A 22243-nucleotide genomic window follows, 5' to 3' on the forward strand; every position below is an offset into this window, starting at 1 on the left:
CACCAGCTGAATTCTCTCTCCCATTCCTATACAAAAGACTAGAGAGAGGAGTTACCTCTCAGATTTCTTAGGAGACTTCTGCATGAGGTCATGACATATCAGCTGCACACTAGTCAATTATATTGTACAACATATAACCTCTCCAAACGATAACCAGAAGATTGGCACCTTTAGTGCCTCCACCTAGGAGGGCTATGAAGACAATTCTCTGTACCAGAAAACCTTGATGATATAATCTTCTCTCTAAGCATTGTCAGACAAATACACAAACCTCAAGATTAATACACATATATATACAGACCTCCATGCACACATCACACATCAAAACATGAAGCAGATGGAACCTCCCGAGGGATTCTATAAATACAATTTAGATGTAATTTTTCTACTTCTCATTGACAGGTTATTTAATTGTTAATCCTGATGTTATATTCAAAATTAAAAATGAAGATGAAAAATATTTCACTCAACAATCTGAGTGGGAGGGAAAAGAAAATCCAAGTGACTCCAACAGTAAGTAAATGTTTTGGATTTAATGGGCTTTGCATTTTTAGATCAAAGGAGATTGGTCATTAACATCAAGACACTTAAAATCAGTTTCCTAATTTAGTATTATCAGATCCTTGGTATTTTCTCATCACAGGCCTTCCAGTTGTAACTTCTGTGTTCTCACTGAGCGTTAAACAAGAGGAAGATCTCCCCTTCATGGATCATCCTGAATCAGAGATGTCTGGACACACTCACCCTTCTGTAACAAGTAAGTGAATTGATTAAATATGCAGATGATAGTAATGTGGAGGGGCATAATCGAACGGGGCGCCCAAGTTTTCATGAGGGCGTCCTCGCACGATGGCCCCGTAAAGGGGCGGGGCAACCCGTATTATCGAAACAAGATGGACGTCCATTTTTTGTTTCGATAATACGGTTGGGGACACCCAAATCATGAAATGTAGGTTGACCTTACAGATGGTCGTCCTTAGGTCGTTTTTGAGATGGTCGTCCCTGGTTTTCGGCGCTAATGGAAACCGAGGACGACCATCTCAAAAACGACCAAATCCAAGCCATTTGGTCGTGGGAGGAGCCAGCATTTGTAGTGCACTGGTCCCCCCTCACATGCCAGGACACCAACCGGGCACCCTAGGGGGCACTGCGGTGGACTTCAAAAATTGCTCCCAGCAATATAGCTCACTTACCTTGGGTGCTGAGCCCCCCAAAACCCGCTCCCCACAACTGTACACCACTACCATAGCCCGTGAACTTTGGTCGTCCCCGCGACGGAAAGCAGTTGAGGACGCCCAAAATCGGCTTTCGATTATGCCGATTTGGTCGACCTTGCGAGAAGAATGCCCATCTCCCGATTTGTGTCGAAAGATGGGCGTACTTCTCTTTCAAAAATAAGCCTGATAGTAATATAGTAAATGATGGCAGATAAAGACCTGCACGGTCCATCCAGTCTGCCCAACAAGATAAACTCATTTACATGGTATGTGATACTTTGTATGTATAAAAATGTATAAAGAGTGGGAGTACGACCAGGGATACCAGAAACTGGAAGATGTTCTTAAATAAAACTTTATTAAAGGTTTGAAGACTCGACACGTCGTGTTTCGGCCGTCAGGCCTGCATCAGGAGTCTATAAAAAACATTTATATAGGATATGTATGATACTGGAACAGGAAAAAATAATTAAAAACAATAGATATGGTAAATTATATAAACTCATAAACTTTGTATGTATACCCGAGTTTGATTTGTCCTTGCCTTTCTCAGGGCACAGGCCATAGAAGTCTGCCCAGTACTGTTCTTGTACTAAGTTCTGAAGCTAACGTCAAAGCCCCTTAAAATTTACACTCCAGCCCATCCCTATCAATTCACTAACGATCAGGACATAGACCATAGAAGTCTGCCCAGCTTCTGTTTTGTTTCCCAATTACCGGCGTCGCCACCCAATCTCCGCTAAGATTCCATGAAACCATTCCTTCTAAACAGGATTCCTTTGTGTTTATCCCACGCACATTTGAACTCCATTACCATTTTCATCTCCACCACCTCCTGCGGGAGGGCATTCCACAAATCCACCACCCTTTCTGTGAAAAAATGCTTCCTGACATTAGTCCTGAGTCTGCCCCCCTTCAACCTAAATTCATGTCCTCTAGTTCTACCGTCGTCCCATCTCCAGAAAAGGTTCATTTGCAGATTAATACCTTTCAAATATTTGAACGTCTGTATCATGTCACCCCTGTTTCTCCTTTCCTACACGGTAAACATGTTCAGGTCAGCAAGTCTCTCATTCGGTTTGCAGCGCAAATCCCATACCATTTTTGTAGCTTTTCTTTGCACTGCTTCCAGTCTTTTTACATCTTTAGCGAGATATGGCCCCCAAAACTGAACACAATACTCCAAGTGGGGCCTCGTCAATGACTTGTAGAGGGCATCAACACCTCCTTTCTTCTGCTGGTTATGCCCCTCTCTATGCAGCGTAGCATCCTTCTGGCCACGGCCGTCGCCATGTTGCATTGTTTCTTCACCTTCAGCTCCTCAGACACCAACACCCCAAGGTCTCTCCTGAGTCAAGCTTACTAATCTCTCTCCTCCTATTCTGTATCTCTCTTTCGGGTTTCTGCACCCCAAGTGCATCAATCTACACTTCTTGGCATTACATTTTAACTAAAGTACAGTTATTAGTAATATGTTCAAAGTTCATTGAGGTATTATCACTTAGTTCTAGTTAAAGCAAAAGTAGTCTCTAAGGACTGTGTATCAAGTCATGCATTTAACCATGCCATTTGCATAGTATCATCCATAATGCTTCAAGTATGTCAAAAGTTGTAGTGAAATGTGACTTTTTTACAACTTCCAACACAAGGACAGGAGACAGTAATCGAATCCAAGACAGACTCAGGCAAAATATCCACCAAATTAAGGAAAGCAAAGAAACCAGTAACGTAATTAACATCTCTACAGATAATCTATCACAGGATCAATATGATATATTAGATAGAAGGCTTTCTTTTGTTCCTTTTACTAAGTATGATGCTTTTGCAACGTGTCAGGGATTATTCAGATTTTTTAGAGAACTTCGATTACGTCTGTTTTTTGGTTTATCCCAGCCTAATTCTGATCGTGAGAAAATATTGCCCCGCACGGGAGTCAAGTCAAAATGGGTTCCCCCTGGCCCTCCGGATCCCTCTATAATAGCGTTCCAGAGATTGGTGCTAACTGACCTTAGCAAGATAGAAGATGCATGTAATACTTATTGCAATAACCTTTCTGCTAATCAACGTCGTAGTATCCACCAATTAGCTAATATTCAGCAGCTGACGATTTTGAGGGCTGATAAGGGAGGCTCCACTGTGGTAATGGACACACAGACGTATATATCTGAGGGTTTAAGGCAACTTCTACAAGAGGAATATTATGTCCTGATAGATTATGATCCAACGGAGGAGTTCAAAAATACTTGAAGCATTATGGATGATACTATGCAAATGGCATGGTTAAATACGTGACTTGATACACAGTCCTTAGAGACTACTTTTGCTTTAAATAGAACTAAGTGATAATACCTCATTGGACTTTGAATATATTACTAATTAATGCTGTAGTGAGAACAATGTAAAAGACGTGATTGGGTATACGTATATGGGGAGAATGAGTGAATGAGAGTTATGTTTAGCAAGTAGAAGTGAGTTCCGGGGCAACTTTTGTGGTGGTAGTAAAAGTGTGCACATGTATATAGAATAAATCAAATTAAAAAATATATATATATTTGTAATTGGAGTACTTTAAATAACTGTACTTTGGTAGTGTTTGTACTCCGGTAATATAACCTTTACCCCTGTGGTAGTATAATTAAATTTTAACTGCCAGACCATCTACCATTTTTCCAAGGTTCGGAGATCCCTTCTCATCGTTTCTACTCCCTCCAGGGTATCCACTGTATTGGCTATTTTCATGTCATCTGCAAAAAGGCATATGTTTCCTTCCAACCCTTCAGCAATATCTTCCACAAATATATTAAACAGAATAGGCCCCAGCACCGACCCCTGAGGAACTCCACTGCTCACCTTCCTTTCCTCTGAGTAGATTCCATTTACCACCATCCTCTGCCACCTGTCGGTCAACCTGTCGGTGTCCTATCCAGTTCACCACTTTATGTCCTAAGTTCAACCCGTTCAGCTTATTCACGAGTCTTCTGTGGGGGACTGTATCAAAGGCTTTGCTGAAATCCAAGTAGATTACATCTAGCGCACGTCCTTCATCCAGTTCTTTGGTCACCCAGTCAAAGAAGTCAATAAGATTTGTTTGGCAGGATTTTGCTTTAGTAAAGGCCATGTTGCCTCGGGTCTGTCGGCTTCTAGAATGTTAACTATCCTTTCTTTCAGCAGCGACTTCATTATTTTTCCTACCACCGACGTGAGACTTACCAGTCTGTAGTTTCCCACTTCTTCCCTGTCTCCACTTTTGTGAAGAGGGACCACATCCGCTCATCTCCAGTCTCGCGGAACCTCTCCCGTCTCTAAAGATCTATTATATAAATCTTTAAGAGGTCCCGCCAGGACCTCCCTGAGCTCCCTCAGTATCCCGGGATGTATCCCATCCGGCCCCATAGCTTTGTCCAACTTCAGATTCTCCAGCTGTTTATAAATTCTTTCTTCCGTAAATGGCACAGTATCCACTCCATCCCCAGAAGTTCTCTCGGCAGCCGACCAAGGTCCTTCTCCAGGATTTTCCTCCGTGAACTCAGAAGAGAAATAATTGTTTAGCACATTCGCTTTATCTTCATCATTCTTCACATAGCCATTCTCATTATCTTTCAGTCTCGCAATTCCATTCCTATCTCTTCTCCTTTCTGCAATATATCTGAAAAAGGTCTTGTCACCTCTCTTTACATCTTTAGCCATTTTTTCTTCTACTCGACCTTTCGCTAGCCGTATTTCCCTCTTTGCTTCTTTGAGTTTAATCCGATAATCTTTTCTGTGATCCTCTCGTTGCATTCTTTTGTATTTCTTGAAAAAAAGCCTCTTTCGCTCTTATTTTTTCAGCTACTTGTTTGGAGAACCGTATAGGCTTCCTGCTTCTCTTGTTTTTGTTTACTTTCCTCACAAAAAGATCAGTTGCCATATTTATAGCAGCCTTTAGCTTGGACCACTGTTTTTCCACATCTCCTATGCCTTCCCATGCCAACAGCGTTTTCTTCAGGTATTCTCCCTTTTTATCAAAATCAGTATATTTGAAATCCAGTACTTTGAGTTTTGTGCGTCCGTACTCAGCCTTCGCCCTTATATCAAACCATTCGGTGTGATGACCACTATTAGATAGGTGGGCACCCACTTGAATATCGGAAACGCTACCTCTGTTCATGAGCACTAGATCCAGCATCAACCCTTCCCTCGTGGGTTCCGTCACCATTTGTCTGAGCAAGGCACTTTGACAGGCATTCACAATCTCCCTACTTCTTTCTGATTCCGCAGATGAGACGTTCCAATCCACGTCAGACAAATTGAAATCTCCCAGCAGTAGTGTTAGGCTTTCCAAGGCAGGAACTAGGTTCGTGAGCCCTTGGGCCACTGCCGAGGAGCGGCAGTGGCAGGCAAAACCACCCCACACCAGGGACAAGGTAGAACTCTGCCAGAAACAGCTAGATTTCAGCTGCACTTGACCGCCCTTCCTCAGGAGTTGAGCCCCTGGTTGCAGGCGGCCGGCAGGACTTACTGGACAGGGCAGGAACTGGATACCAACCAGGCTGAACAGGGACTGAGGGGCAGAGGGGAAAGGAATAAACATGGGCAGCAAGGCAGGAAACTGGGCTAGGACTCACAGACAGACAATACTACACAAGGTAGGAAACGGACAAGCTAAAGTACAGGAACGGAAAGCTGCAAAGCAGCCACTGAAACAGGGAACAAACACTGACAGACAAGAGACAGAACTGAAAGCTGCAAAGCAGCCACAAGCAAGAACACAGACAGAAACTAAACAAGGAACACAGACCAGGAACAAGACTAGGAAAGCCACAAACCTAAGCAAAACTATACACAGACTAACTAGAACCGGACAAGAATCTCAGACAAGAAACCAACTAGGCAGAAGTGCAACAAGCACCAACATACCAGGGACCTTAGACAATGCAAAGACAGAAAGTTTCCAGGTGGTTAATAAAGGCAGCATGCAAGGGAGTTCACCAGGTAAGGATGCTGCTAAGTTCCAAAAATCCCAAGCCAGTCTGGCAGGCTAGAAGATCCGGACCGGCAAGACTTCTGGAACATGGGAAACAGCAAACAGTCCATTGCAGCCACCCGGTCTGGCCACCAGGTGGCTAGATAAATGAGAGCATGAAACAGGGGCAAAATCGTGACAGTACCTCCCCCTCAAGGCTCCCCCGGTCTCCATGGGTGAGTCAGGTCTCCATGGGTAAGAATAATGAAACCTACGGAGGAGTTTCAAAACCTGACCAGGGGTAGCTGGACTGGAACTTGAACAGGAGTCGAGATTGGAACCCGGACTGGCATCCGGACTGGAACTCGAATTGGAATCAGGACCGGAACCCGCCTCCTGGCTGGAGCTGGAACCCAGAGTGAATTCACCATCTTGACTGGACTCGAAACTCGGCATGGACTCAGCAGCACGGCTGGAACTGGAACTCGGCTTGGACTCAGCAGCTCGGCTGGAACTGGAACTCGGCATGGACTCGGCATCTCGGCTGGAACTGGAACTCGGCATGGACTCAGCAGCTCGGTCGGAACTGGGACTCGGCATGGACTCAGTCTCTTGGCTGGATCTGGAACTCGGCTTGGACTCCGCATCTGGGCCAGAACTGCAACTCAATCCAGACTCAGCATCTTGGCAGGAACTGCAACTCGATCCGGACTCAGCATCTTGGCCGGAACTGCAACTCGATCCGGACTCAGTATCTTGACCGGAACTGCAACTCGATCCGGACTCAGCATCTTGGCTGGAACTGAAACGCAATCCTGACTCAGCATCTTGGCTGGAACTGGAACTCGGAGTGGACTCAACATCTGAGCTGGAACGGCAACTCAGCTTGGACTCAGCCTCTTGACTGTGACTGAAACGGCAACTCAGCGCAGACTCAGCAGCTTGGCCGGAACTGGAACTCGGCGTGGACTCAGCAACTAGGCTGGAACTAGGACTCGGTCTGGACTCAGCCTCTTGGCCGGAACTGGAACTCGGTGTGGACTCAGCATCTTGGCTGGAACCGGAACTCGGCTTGGACTCAGCAGCTCGGCTGGAGCTGGAACTCAACTTGGACTCAGCAGCTTGGCTGGAGCTGGAACTCGGCTTGGACTCAGCAGCTTGGCTGGAGCTGGAACTCGGCTTGGACTCAGCATGTTGGCTGGAACTGGAACTTGGCTTGGACTCAGCCTCTTGGCCGGAACTGGAACTCGGTGTGGACTCAGCAGCTTGGCTGGAGCTGGAACTCGGCTTGGACTCAGCAGCTCGGCTGGAGCTGGAACTCGGCTTGGACTCAGCCTCTTGGCCGGAACTGGAACTCGGCGTGGACTCAGCATCTTGGCTGGAACTGGAACTCGGCTTGGACTCAGCATCTTGGCTGGAGCTGGAACTCAGCTTGGATGACTCAGCTGGGCTGTTGCTGGAAGCGTAAAAGGACTGCAGGAAAGCCATGCACTCGGGACTAGTAACTCGCCTTCTCAGCGTCAGCTTCAGGAGTGTCCCGCAGGGCTGGATCAATGGAAAGTCTGAGGCGGTAATCGCAGAGCCGAGTAGAAGGATAAATAGAAGAGATTGGGTTTCCAACACCAATAGGGCCCCAAAAACGCTTTCTCTCGGCCGCAGCTTCAGGAGTTTTCTCCAGGGCTGGGTCACACAAAAGTTTAAGACGGTAATCCAGGAGCGTCATACAAGGATCAAGAGCAGAGATTGGGTTGGAGCTGGGATCCGAACCGGAATCAGGAGCTGCACCGGGGCTGGAACCCGGATTGCTAACAGGGAACAAAGTCTTAGGCTGGAAACCCAGCTGGAAGGGTGATCTTGCCGAGCTCATGGCCTTTGCATTCTGTTAGGCTTTCCAAGGCAGGAACTAGGTTCATGTGCCCTTGGGCCACTGCTGAGGAGTGGCAGTGGCAGGCAAAACCACCCCATTAAAGCAATAGGATGCTAGTAATTATTAGGAGGAGGATGCAAAATAAGACCAAAAGTATTATAATGCCTCTGTATTGCTCCATGGTGTGAACTCACTTCGAGTATTGTGTTCAGTTCTGGTCACCGCATCTCAATAAAGATATAGTGGAGTTAGAAAAGGTTCAAAGAAGAGTGACCAAAATGGTAGAGGGGATGGAACTGCCCCATTTGAAGAAAGGCTAAAGAGGTTAGGACTTTTCAGCATGGAAAAGAGACTACTGAGGAATAATATGATTAAGGTCTACAAAATCCTGAGTGATGTGGAGCAGGTGAAGGTGAATTAATTTTTCACTCATTCAAAAAGTACAAAAACCAAGGGACACTCAATGAAATTGCATGGAAATACTTTTAAAACAAATAGGAGGAAATATTTTTTCACTCAAAGAATAGTTAAGATCTGGAACTCATTCTTGGAGGATGTGGTAATCGAGGTTAGCGTATCTGGGTTTGAAAAAGATTTGGACAAGTTTCTGGAGGAAAAGTCCATAGCCTGTAATTCAGATGGACATGGGGGTAGCCACTGCTTGCCTTGGGGTTGGTAGCAAGGAATGCTGCTACTAATTATGTTTCTGGATTGGCCACTGCTGGAAACATCTTTGGTCTGACCCAGTATGGCTATTCTTATGTTCTTATCCTCCTGCACATCTTTACTAAAGTCAACTGGGACCATTCAGGAATTCAGTGCATGTGGGATAAAAGGCTGTCATCTCCTCTTCTCCTCCCACTGTCAGTTTCCCTACTTTGGACAGATGAAACTGTCCATTGAGATGGAGGAGGCATTGATAGAGGTGGGTATTCCAGGGATGGGATCAGGTCTGCAAAACCCTTCAATCTAGAGTGTCTGGGGGCTGAGAAATCTGTACTGTTGAAAAGGCTGCTGGAGGTGCATGGCTGCACTGTTGTGGAGGAACATGACTAATGAACATGGTGCTGTTTGACTTATGGGCTTATTTTCGAAAGAGAAGGACGCCCATCTTTCGACACAAATCGGAAGATGGATGTCCTTCTCACAGGGTCATCCAAATCGGTATAATCGAAGATTTTGGACGTCCACAACTGCTTTCCGTCGCAGGGACAGCCCAAGTTCAAGGGGGCGTATTGGAGGCGTAGCAAAGGCGGGACTTGGGCGTGCCTAACACTAGGACGTCCTTGACCCATAATGGAAAAAAAGGACGTCCCTGACAAACACTTGGACGACTTTACCTGGTTGTGTTTTTCTCATGACCAAGGCACAAAAAGGTGCCTGAAATGACCAGATGACCACCGGAGGGAATCGGGGATGACCTTCCATTACTCCCCCAGTGGTCACTAACCCCCTCCCACCCTCAGAAAATCTTTCAAAATATTTTTTGCCAGACTCAGATGTCATACTCAGGTCCATGACAGCAGTATGCAGGTCCCTGGAACAGTTTTAGTGGGTGCAGTGCACTTCAGGCAGGCGGACCCAGGCCCATACCTCTCCTACCTGTTACGTTTGTGGAGGAAACAGCGAGCCCTCCAAAACCCACCAGAAACCCACTGTACCAACATCTAGGTGCCCCCCTTCACCTGTAAGGGCTATGGTAGTGGTGTACAGTTGTGGGTAGTGGGTTTTGGGGTGCTCAGCACACAAGGTAAGGGAGCTATGCATCTGGGAACAATTTCTGAAGTCCACTGCAGTGCCCCCAAGGGTGCCCGGTTGGTCTCCTGGCATGTCAAGGAGGACCAGTGCAGTAGAAATGCTGGCTTCTCTCACGACCAAAGGGCTTGCATTTGGTCATTTCTGAGATGGACGTCCTTGGTTTCCATTATCGCCGAAAATCAGAAACGACCAAGTCTAGGGACGACTATCTCTAAGGACGACCAAAATTTTAAGATTTGGATGTCCCTGACTGTATTATCAAAACGAAAGATCTTGTTTCGATAATACGGGCCTCTGCATTAGAACTTTGCGAGGATGTCCTCATCAAAACTTGGATGTCCATTTCGATTATGCCCCTCTTAGTCATCAACATTTTATATTGCAGATAGGCGAATGCAAATCACAGTACATAATGCAGTTTATTATAATGATGCCATTCCCAATTCTAAAATGGCGGCTGCAGCCTTCCGAGGCAGTCTCACCATTTTCTTTTTTTTGTAACATTATATTAATTTTCAAGCAAAATAACTGACAGCATCTGTTAAAAGAAACAATTAAGAAAGAACAAGTGTACATTTTGTTACACAATGAACTGCCACGCCCAGTAATGAAAAACTAAAAATAGACTTCTCTGCCCTTCCCCCCCAATCCCCTCCAAAAAACTTACAGAATGTCCTTCCAACTGGAGAGAGTTTCCCCACATTTCTTGATAATATTTCCATTTACTACATTTTAAGGCAGTCAATCTATATTGTTCACATATAATACACAATCTCTTTCTAACCATCCTATTTTCTTGATATACTTCTTTTGAATACCAGGGTTTTTAGCACTATATATTACTTTTATCTCTCTTAATATTTTATGGTTGTTTTTAAAATTATATAAGTACATAAGTAAGGCCACACTGGGAAAAGACCAAAGGTCCATGGAGTCCAGCATCCTGTCCATGACAGCGGCCAATCCAGGCCAAGGGCACCTGGCAAGCTTCACAAACGTACAAACATTCTATACATGTTATTCCTGGAATTGTGGATTTTTCCCAAGTCCATTTAGTAGTGGTTTATGGACTTGTCCTTTAGGAAACCGTCTAACCCTTTTTTAAACTTTGCCAAGCTAACCGTCTTCACCACGTTCTCCGGCAACGAATTCCAGAGATTAATTATGCGTTGGCGAAGAAAACGTTTCTCTGATTTGTTTTAAATTTACCACACTGTAGTTTCATCGCATGCCCCCTAGTCCTAGTATTTTTGGAAAGCATGAACAGACGCTTCACATTAACCTGTTCCACTCCACTCATTATTTTATATACCTCTTATCATGTCTCCCCTCAGCCATCTCTTCTCCAAGCTGAAAAGCCCTAGCCTCCTTAGTCTTTCTTCATGGGGAAGTCGTCCCATCCCCGCTATCATTTTAGTCGCCCTTCGCTGAACCTTTTCCAATTCTACTATATCTTTCTTGAGAGGCAGCGACCAGAATTGAACACAATACTCAAGGTGCGGTCGCACCATGGAGCGATACAACGGCATTATAACATCCTCACACCTGTTTTCCATACCTTTCCTAATAATACCCAACATTCTATTCGCTTTCCTAGCCGCAGCAGCACACTGAGCAGAAGGTTTCAGTGTATTATCGACGACGACACCCAGATCCCTTTCTTGGTCCGTAACTCCTAACGTGGAACCGTGCATGACGTAGCTATAATTCGGGTTCTTTTTTCCCCTCATGCATCACCTTACACTTGCTCACATTAAACACCATCTGCCATTTAGCCGCCCAGTCTCCCAGTCTTGTAAGGTCCTTCTGTAATTTTTCACAATCCTGTCGCGAGTTAACCACTTTGAATAACTTTGTGTCTTCAGCAAATTTAATTACCTCGCTAGTTACTCCCATCTCTAAATTATTTATAAATATATTAAAAAGCAGCGGTCCTAGCACAGACCCCTGATGAACCCCACTAACTACCCTTCTCCATTGTGAATACTGCCCATTTAACCCCACTCTCTGTTTCCTATCCTTCAATCAGTTTTTAATCCACAATAGGACATTTCCTCCTATCCCATGGCCCTCCAATTTCCTCTGTAGCCTTTCATGAGCTATCTCGTCAAACGCCTTTTGAAAATCCAGATACACAATATCAACTGGCTCCCCTTTGTCCATACTGTATGTTTGTTTACTCCTTCAAAGAATTGAAGTAAATTGGTCAGGCAAGATTTCCCCACACAAAAGCCGTGCTGACTTGGTCTCAGTAATCCATGTCCTTGGATGTGTTCTGTAATTTTGTTTTTAATGATAGCCTCTACCATTTTCCCCGGCACCGACGTCAGGCTCACCGGTCTATAATTTCCTGGAGCTCCCCTGGAAACATTTTAAAAAATCGGCGTTACATTGGCCACCCTCCAATCTTCCGGTACCACGCTCGATTTTAAGGATAAATTGCATATCACTAACAGTAGCTCCGCAAGCTCATTTTTCAGTTCTATCAGTACTCTAGGATGAATACCATCCGGTCCAGGAGATTTGCTACTCTTCAGTTTGCAGAACTGTGCCATTACGTCCTCCAGGTTTACCGTGAAGTCCGTAAGTTTCTCCAACTCGTCCGCTTGAAATACCATTTCTGACACCGATATCCCACCCAAATCTTCCTCGGTGAAGACCGAAGCAAAGAATTCATTCAATCTCTCTGCTACGTCTTTATCTTCCTTGATCGCCCCTTTTACCCCTCGGACATCCAGCAGCCCAACCAATTCTTTTGCTGGCTTCCTGCTTTTAATATACCGAAAACATTTTTTACTATGTTTTTTTGCCTCTAATGCTATCTTTTTTTCGTAATCCCTCTTGGCCTTCTTTATCTGCGCCTTGCATTTGCTTTGACACTCCTTATGCTGCTTCTTGTTATTTTCAGACGGTTCCTTCTTCCATTTTCTGAAGGCTTTCCTTTTAGCCCTAATAGCTTCCTTCACCTCACTTTTCAACCACGCCGGCTGTCTTTTGGACTTCAGTCTTTCTTTTCGAATTCGCGGAATATGTTTTGCTTGGGCCTCCAGGATAGTATTTTTGAACAGCGTCCATGCCTGTTGTACAGTTTTTACCCTCTTAGTTGCCCCCCTAAGTTTTTTTTTTTTTAATCATTCTTCTCATTTTATCATAGTCTCCTTTTTTAAAGTTAAACGCTAACGTATTTGACTTCCTGTGTATAGTTACTTCAAGGTTGATATCAAAACTGATCATATTATGATCACTGTTATCAAGGGATGCAGTACCATAACGTCCCTCACCAGATCATGCGCTCCACTAAGGACCAAGTCTAGAAGTTTTCCTTCTCTCATCGGCTCCTGCACCAGCTGCTCCATAAAGCTGTCCTTGATTTCATCAAGGAATTGTACCTCTCTAGCGTGTCCTGATGCTACATTTACCCAGTCTAAATTTGGATAATTGAAGTCACCCATTATTATCACATTGCCCATTTTGTTTGCGTCTCTGATTTCTTTTATCATTTCTGCGTCTACCTGCTCATCCTGGCGAGGTGGATGGTAGTACACTCCTATCACCGTCCTTTTCCTTTTCATACATGGAATTTCAACCCACAATGATTCAAAGGTGTGATTTGTGTCCTGCTGAATTTGTATTCTATCTGAGTCAAGGCTCTCGTTAATATACAATGCTACCCCTCCACCAGTCCGGTCCACCCTATCACTATGATATACTTTGTAACCCGGTGTGACAGTGTCCCACTGGTTATCCTCCTTCCACCAGGTCTCAGTAATGCCTATTATATCCAATTTTTCATTTAGTGCAATATATTCCAACTCTCCCATCTTATTTCTTAGACTCCTAGCATTTGCATATAGACATTTCAAAGTATGTTTGTTGTTCCTATTTGCATGATGCTTAATACTTGACACTATTGATTTGCCATTTTTTGTTTGATCTTCAGTTGTATTTAAGGGCACCTGGCCTACCATGGTCTGTTGTGCAACCTCACTATCCAGAAACCCTATCTTCCCTGTTTGTGAGGTATCCTTGCAAGATACCTTATCCCGAACCATGCGTTTTTGAGCGACTGTGGGCCTTCCCCCCATTTCTCGTTTAAAAGCTGCTCTATCTCCTTTTTAAATGGAGGGGTAGCGCTGTATGTAAATGAGAACCTTGACTCAGATAGGTTGCAAATATTGCAGGAGACTAAACCCCGACTGGAATCCTTGTGGATTAAAATTCCACTTGAAAAGGGATGGTGATAGGAGTGTACTACCGTCCACCTGGCCAAAACGAGCAGACGGACGCGGCAATGACAAGGGAAATTAGGGAAGCGAATAAAAAGGGCAATGTAATATTAATGGGTGACTTCAATTATCCGGATATAGACTGGGTGAATGAAACATCGGTACACGCAAGGGAGGTGAAATTTCTTGATGAAATCAAGGACGGCTTCATGGAACAGCTGGTTCAGGAGCCAACGAGAGAAGGGAAAATACTAGACTTAATCATTAGTGGGGCTCATGATCTGGTTCGGGGGGTACCGGTGCGAGGGCCGCTTGATAACAGTGATCATAATATGATCGGTTTTGATATTGGCTACGAAGTAAGTGAACTCAGGAAATCAAATACACTAGCGTTTAACTTTAAAAAAGGAGATTACGATAAAATGAGGAGAACAGTGAAAAAAAGACTGAGGGGAGCGGCTGAAAGGGTAAAAAAATTGAATCAGGCGTGGATGCTTTTCAAAAACACCATCCTAGAAGTACAGGACAAATATATTCCGCGTATTAGAAAAAGAGGAAAAAAGACCAAACGTCAGCCGGCGTGGCTAAACGGTAAGGTAAACGAAGCTATTAGATCCAAAAAACAATCCTTCAGAAAATGGAGAAGGGAACCGACGGAAGACAATAAGATAAAGCATAAGGAATGTCAAGCCAAATGCAAAAAGGAGATAAGGAGGGCTAAGGAGGACTTTGAAAAAAAGTTAGCGATAGAAGCGAAAACATATAGCAAAACATTTTTTAGGTATATTAAAAGCAGAAAGCCGGCTAAAGAATCGGTAGGGCCGCTGGACAACAGTGGTGTTAAAGGGGCGATCAGGGAAGACAAAGCTGTAGCGGAGAAATTAAATGAATTCTTTGCTTCGGTCTTCACTGAGGAGGATTTGGGAGGGATACTGGTGCCGGAAAAGGTATTTGAAGCAGACGAGTCGGAAAGACTAAATGATTTCTCTGTAAACTTGGAGGATGTAATGGGGCAGTTCTGCAAACTAAAAAGTAGTAAATCGCCGGGTCTGGATGGTATTCATCCCAGAGTATTAATAGAGCTGAAAAATGAACTTGTGGAGCTGCTGTTAGTAATATGCAATTTATCCCTAAAATCAGGTGTGGTACCGGAAGATTGGAGGGTGGCCAATGTAACGCCGATTTTTAAAAAGGGTTCCAGAGGAGATCCGAGAAATTATAGACTGGTGAGTCTGACGTCGGTGCCGGGAAAAATGGTGGAGGCTATTATTATGAATAAAATTACAGAGCACGTACAAAAGCATGGGCTGCTGAGACAAAGTCAGCACGGATTTAGTGAAGGGAAGTCTTGCCTCACAAATCTACTGTATTTTTTCGAGGGGGTGAACAAGCATGTGGACAAAGGGGAGCCGGTGGATATTGTATATCTAGATTTTCAGATGGTGTTTGACAAAGTGCCTCATGAAAGACTCCAAAGGATACTGGAGAGTCATGGGATTGGAGGCAGTGTATTATTATGGATTAAGAGCTGGTTAAAAGACAGGAAGTAGAGAGTAGGGTTGAATGGTCAGTATTCTCAATGGAGAAGGGTAGTTAGTGTGGTCCCTCAGGGGTCTGTGCTGGGACCGCTGCTTTTTAACATATTTATAAATGACCTTGAGATGGGAGTAACTAGTGGCTCATACAGGATATAACTACTGAATACTGGGCCGTCACCCGTTTAACAATTTTTTTTTCATTTGACCCCCTCCCCCTCGAGCCACCTGCTGCCTTTCTGACAAAGCTCCAGGTGCTCCAGTGGGTTTTCTGAGGTAGGAGCACAGCCTCCTCTCTCCTGCCCCTTGAGGCTTCCTGTCTTAAGTATGTCATTTTCCATAGCTGTAAAATTAAGGATCATACTCTTATTTTTTATCCAACAGATGATGGATTTAGGAACGGTAGTGAAAGAATGACAGTTTGTGATAAGCAGCAGAAAGAGAAATGGAACCACAACGGCTCCTCCAGAGACAGCACAGATGCCACACCTGACTGTGAGAAAGGTATCGGTAGCATAATACCAAGCAGTGTGAAAGCAATAGCCCAGAAAAGAGAAAGATTAGACAGACCAAAGAGAAACTGCAGCTGTTGCCCAAAACTTGTACAATGTGGAAGACTGAAAAGTGAGAAAGATTTTAAAAGTGCTGATATCTGGGAGAGCTGTACCACCAACTCAAATTCTATTGATCACCACAGAAGCAGGCTAAGGACTGACATTCATGATTGTCAAGGTATACTGAAAACTAAAAGTTCTGAATGTGATAAATGTGTCGAAAGCAAAGCCTATTCTAATAGTGATAAAAGTGTCAGTCAAAAAAGGAGCTTGCAAAAGCATAAAATAGCTCACACAAGACACAAACCATTTAAATGTTCACAATGTGATAAGTGCTTCACAAGGAAGAGTAATCTGACACAGCATGAAAAGATTATTCATACAGGAGAGAAACTATTTCAATGCTCACAATGTGAAAAATGTTTCAGAAGCAGGAATGATCTAAAATGTCACAAAACAACTCATACAGGAGATAAACCATTTAAATGTTCAGAATGTGATAAATATTTCAGACGCAAGACAAAGTTGAAATATCATAAATGGACTCATACAGGAGAGAAACCATTTAATTGTTCAGAATGTGATAAATGTTTCAGAAGCAAGTATCGTCTAAAATGTCACAAAACAGCTCATACAGGAGATAAACCATTTAAATGTTCAGAATGTGATAAATATTTTAGCAGCAAGGATGGACTGAATCAACACGAAAGGATTCATACAGGAGAAAAATCATTTAAATGTTCAGGATGTGATAAATGTTTTAGCAGGAAAGACCACCTCGAAGTTCATCAATTGACCCATTCAGGAGAGAAACCATTTAAATGTTCAGAATGTAATAGATGTTTCAAAAGCATGCGTGAGTTGAAATGTCACAAAATGACGCATACAGGAGATAAACCATTTAAATGTTCAGAATGTGAAAAATGTTTTAGAAGGAAAGTTGAACTCGGTCTTCATCGAATGACCCATTCAGGAGAGAAACCATTTAAATGTTCAGAATGTAATAAATGTTTCAAAAGCAAGAGTGAGTTGAACTGTCACAAAATGATGCATACAGGAGAGAAACCATTTAAATGTTCAGAATGTAATAATTTTTTCAGAAGCAAGACTGAGTTGAAATATCATAGATGGACTCATACAGGAGAGAAACCATTTAAATGTTCAGAATGTGATAAATGTTTCAGAAGCAGGAATGGTCTAAAACGTCACAAATCAACTCATACAGGAAAGAAACCATTTAAATGTTCAGAATGTGATAAATATTTTAGCAGCAAAGTTGGGCTGAAACAACACGAAAGGATTCATACAGGAGAAAAACTGTTTAAAAGATGATTTAAACATAAATGAGCGGAATGTGATAAATGTTTTGGAAGGAAATTCTACCTTGAACTTCACCAAATGAACCATACAGGAGAGAGACCATTTAAATGTTCAGAATGTAATAAATGTTTCAAAAGCATGCGTGAGTTGAACTGTCACAAAATGACGCATACAGGGGAGAAACCATTTAAATGTTTAGAATGTGAAAAATGTTTTTGAAGAAAACTTGATCTCAGTCTTCATTGAATGACCCATTCAGGAGAGAAACCATTTAAATGTTCAGAATGTGAAAAATGTTTAAAAAGAAAGTCCCATCTAAAATGTCATCGAAACACTCATAAATGTTCATAATGTAAGAAGTGTTTTGTGCCTTTTCACCTTGACCTTACTTTTAATAGGATTTACATAGGAGAGAAATCACTTATATGTTCAGCATTTAATACATATTTCAGAAGCAAGGACAACCTGAAACTTCATGAAAGGATTCATACAGGAGAGAAACCATTTAAATGTTCAGAATATGATAAATGTTTCAGAAGGAGGGCTGCTTTAACACAACGTGAAATAATTCATACAGGAGAAAACCATGTAACTGTTGAAACTGTGATAAATGTTTCAAAAGCAAGGCCTACTAGAAAAAGCACAAAATGACTCATATAGGAGAAATACATTCAGAATTTGGTAAGTGTTCCATATGGAAGGGCTTTCTCACACTGCAGGAAAAGTTTCTTATATGAGAGAAATTATTTAACTGTTCAGAGAATGATAAATGTTTCTGAAGAAAGGCCGAGCTGAAACAGCACAAAAGGAGTTAAATGGGAGAGAAACTATTTAAAAGTTCAGAATGTGATAAATGTTTCAAAAGCAAGGCCAAAATGCAAATGACATATAATCAGTCATACAAGAGAGAAACGTTTTAATTGTTCTTGCATGCCATTAATATTTTAAAAGCAACATTAAGCTGAAATGACATGAAATGACTCCTACAATAAACCAGTTAAATGTTCTAAATGTGATGAAAGTTTCAGAAGTGAAGCCCAGCTGCATTCTCTGAAAAAGACCATTTGCAAACGCATAAAGTGGCCCTTTTACTACAAGGGCTGTAAGGTGTGTTAGCCACTGATTTGCAAGTGTTCAAAGTATGGTAATAATTAAGGTATTCCTCACTGCAGCTTGTTTTTTTGTAGGAACATTTCATCATCTTGTTCTGTAATTGTCACATGGGACATAAACCATTTAAACGTTCTAAATATGATAATTCTTCCAAAAGAAAAGCTGCATTTTAATGACATGAAATGACTCCCACAGCATTTGGAGGCAGCAACAGAAAAGCTTTCTGTTTTGGGTGTGTGATCTCTTTCCTATCATTTTTATGGAGTTCATTTCCTAATTTTAAGGATGTTACTTGAACTGTAAACTGCTTTAAATTTATTTGATTCCTGTATCAATATTCTGCTGTAATGTTTATTTCATTGTTATGTTTCTAAAAACAATAACAACATTTTGAAATTAAAAAAAAAACAATGTTTTGTTTGAAAGAGTTGAGACTGGAAATGCATTTTTTAAATGATTTCATGTTATAATGTATTTTTTGTTATAGTTATATTTTTAATTATTATTGTAAACTGGTTTGATACTGTGGTAATAGGCAATCTATAAAATTAATAAATCAAATCAAATTTATGCAAGTAAATGAGCTTTTTCAGAATATTAATTAGCAGAAAATGCACACACTTACATGTTTATCAAAATTACGCTGTAAGTTTCTAAGTTTAACTTTGGCCTAGCTAACACATGCTTCCACGCTGAACTACTGATGGGGAGAATAGAGTAGTTGTTCTCCTCTCAAAGGTATGGAGGGGTAATAGAGGACTAACAATGTCAGGAAATGTCTGGTCCGGCAGTTTAAGTCCAGGTACCATACCAAAGAGAGGATAAAACCTTGCAAGAGCAGGGAAGTAGGACCCACATGCTTAGGGTTACTATGTTTACGAAGTCAAAAAAGAGGACTCTTTGCTAAAGAAATATTTAATTGTAGCATATGTGTAAATGGCTTATAACTAATGAGCACACATCAAACAGTGGCTGACTTATAGTACAGCAGTAGACAATAATCCACTTTTCAAAAACTTCCAAATTTGAGTTTGACTGAGTGTGATCTCAAGCCTTCTCCACTACTGCCAACTCCAGACTTCGCGCCTTCTGTCTCGCTGCACCCTACGCCTGGAATAAACTTCCTGAGCCCCTACGTCTTGCCCCATCCTTGGCCACCTTTAAATCTAGACTAAAATCCCACCTCTTTAACATTGCTTTTGACTCGTAACCACTCGCCTCCACCTACCCTCTCCTCCTTCCTGTACACATTAATTGATTTGATTACTTTATTACTAAGCCTCCCCAGCCAGAAGTGCAGCAAGGGCGGGTGCAGCTCGTGAACATCTCCCTCCCGGCTCCCCCCCCCCCCCGACTGGTGCGCGACGGTCCCGATCTTTACCCCCCCCCCCCCGACTAATACGGTGCCGCTCTCCCCCTCCGCTCCTGTCACGTCGTCTTTCAACGAGGCTTCCTGTTCCCGTAGCAGCAGCAGCAGCAGCAGCAGCAATGATGTAAGCGCCGCTGCTTTCAGCCTGCCCCGGAAGCACTCTGAACAGCTTCCCGCGTAGGAGGGGCGCTGTCCAGAGAAGGCTTCCGGGGCAGGCTGAAAGCAACGGCGCTTACATCATTGTTGCTGCTGCTATGGGAACAGGAAGCCTCGTTGAAAGACGACGTGACAGGAGCGGAGGGGGAGAGCAATACGGTACCACACTAGTCCGGGGGGGGGGGGGGGGAAGCGATGCCAGACAGACCAACCAAAGGGAAAGGGGGGGTGGAGAGAGGAGGATGTGAGATGCCACATCTAAGGAGAAGAGGGAGGAAGGAAAGCAATGGCAGGGCATGGGAATGAGAAAAGGGGGTGGAGAAAGGAGTAAGAATGATGGAAACAAGAAGGGGAGGGAAGAGAAAGGTGGGATGCATGAGAACACTGGAGGAGAGAGAGAGAGAAAGTGGAAAAGTGCAGGGGAGAGCCAGAGAGAGATGGGGAGAGAAAAAGGGGACATGGAAGAGAGCAGGGGAGAGCCAGAGAGAAGATGCTGGATGGAAGAGGGGTACAGAGAGAGAGAGAGAGAGAGATTAGTGGAAAGATGGGGGGAGAAAGAGGGGACATGGGCAGGAGAGAGAAGCTGCTGGGGAGAAACTGGGGGAGACCCTAGCTGTCAGACAGAGAAATGCTGAATGAAAGGAGGGAGAAAGAGGGAAAAGCTGGAAGGAGGGGGCAGAAAGAGGGAAGACAATGGACGTAAGGGTAGGGAGGGAAAGAGGAAAGACACTGGAAGGATGGGGATAGAGAGGACATGCTGAGTGGAAAAGGGTCAAGAGAGAGAACTGTTTAGAAGGAAGGAGATATAGAGGGAGACAATGGATGGAAGGAGAGGGAGACAATAGACGGAAGGATTTGGAGAGGGTAATGGGTAGAAGGATGCAGAGAGAAAGAGGGATGACACTGGATGGAAGGGTAGGAGAGAAAGAGGGAAGGTGCTGGACATGGATGGATGGATGGAGGGGAGGGAAGAGAGGAGAAATCTGAACATGGATGGAGTGGAGGGCAGGGAACAGAGGAGAAATCTTGGACAAGGATGGAGGGTAGGAAAGACAAAGGAAGTACATGCACATGAATGGAGGGGAGGGGAGAAATGCTGGATATGGATGGAGGGGAAATTGCTGAATTTAAGGGCTGGATCGGAACACTTTGAAGGCAGATGCTGAAACTGGAGAAAGGATAGGGACAGGGCTACAGGTGGTAGACAGGACGCATAAGGACAGAGGAGGATGGTGGACATGTTGAGAGAAAAAATATCAAATGGAAAGAAGACACTGGGACCAAAGCGAATAGAAAAACTAAATGATCAGACAACAAAGGTAGAAAAAAGTATTTTATTCAGAATTTATTAACTGGAATATGTCAGCTTTTGGAAATGTGCATCTGTGATATTTTGCATGTAAGTTTCAATTTTTCTAGTATTGCTGCATGCTGAGTCTGACTTCTTGAGGTAACTTTCCAGTTTTGCCTTCATATCTGTTGTGTTGTGTGTTTTTAATGTGTAATCAAGGTGCAGTATTCTACTAGTGTGTAGTATTTATAGCCCTTTTTGAGTTTTTTTTTTTGTTTGTTTCACTAGGTTTTAGAGCCCGGTGTAATTACAGTGCTGCCTTTCCACACATAAGGTTGTAGCTCGTCCTGTCCTTGGAATTAGTGCTGATATGGTTTGCTAAGGTTATGAGTGTGTTTTTGCACAAGTTTGTGTATAGTGTTTTGCAGTGGAGAGATTGTGTATTGGCCTTACTGAGGTGGCACCAAAACATCAGAAAGGGTTTTAGAGCCTAAATCACGACACACTACCTCTTGAAGGATCTACATATAGTCGTTAATAAAAGGAGCTCATTGTGAACACTATCCACCCTAAAAGGGTGTTTTGTGGCTCTACATGAGAATTGTTATATTATGATCCCTTGTTTCATATTGTTGACGGTCTGCATTTTCCATATGGGTGGTATATTGGTGTATTAGGGTCTGCCTAGTGTTATGGTACAGTAAGGTTCTGAGTGTGTTTTTGCACAAATTTGTGCATAGTGTTTTACAGTCGAGCGATTGTGGTTAGTATATGCTTTGAGCAACCACTTTATTCTTTGACATATGATACATATCTAATATCTAAATTTAATAAAAGGTATTGTGACTTTTATTTTTATTTATTTATTTTTTCTGTGTATTATCAGACAATTATG

The 22243-nt window shown here is 43.1% G+C and overlaps 1 protein-coding gene across 1 annotated transcript; it reads left to right on the forward strand.

Moving 5' to 3' along the window:
• Positions 1 to 478: 478 nt before the first annotated feature.
• LOC115464989 (gastrula zinc finger protein XlCGF46.1-like) lies at positions 479 to 18957 on the forward strand. Its single transcript, XM_030195384.1, has 3 exons — positions 479 to 513; positions 644 to 757; positions 15930 to 18957. The coding sequence occupies exons 2-3, from the start codon at positions 706 to 708 to the stop codon at positions 17429 to 17431; spliced, it is 1554 nt and encodes a 517-aa protein (XP_030051244.1). The 5' UTR covers positions 479 to 513; positions 644 to 705; the 3' UTR covers positions 17432 to 18957.
• Positions 18958 to 22243: the final 3286 nt, after the last annotated feature.

This window comes from Microcaecilia unicolor, chromosome 3, assembly GCF_901765095.1.
Source record: "Microcaecilia unicolor chromosome 3, aMicUni1.1, whole genome shotgun sequence".
Lineage (NCBI taxonomy): Eukaryota > Metazoa > Chordata > Amphibia > Gymnophiona > Siphonopidae > Microcaecilia > Microcaecilia unicolor.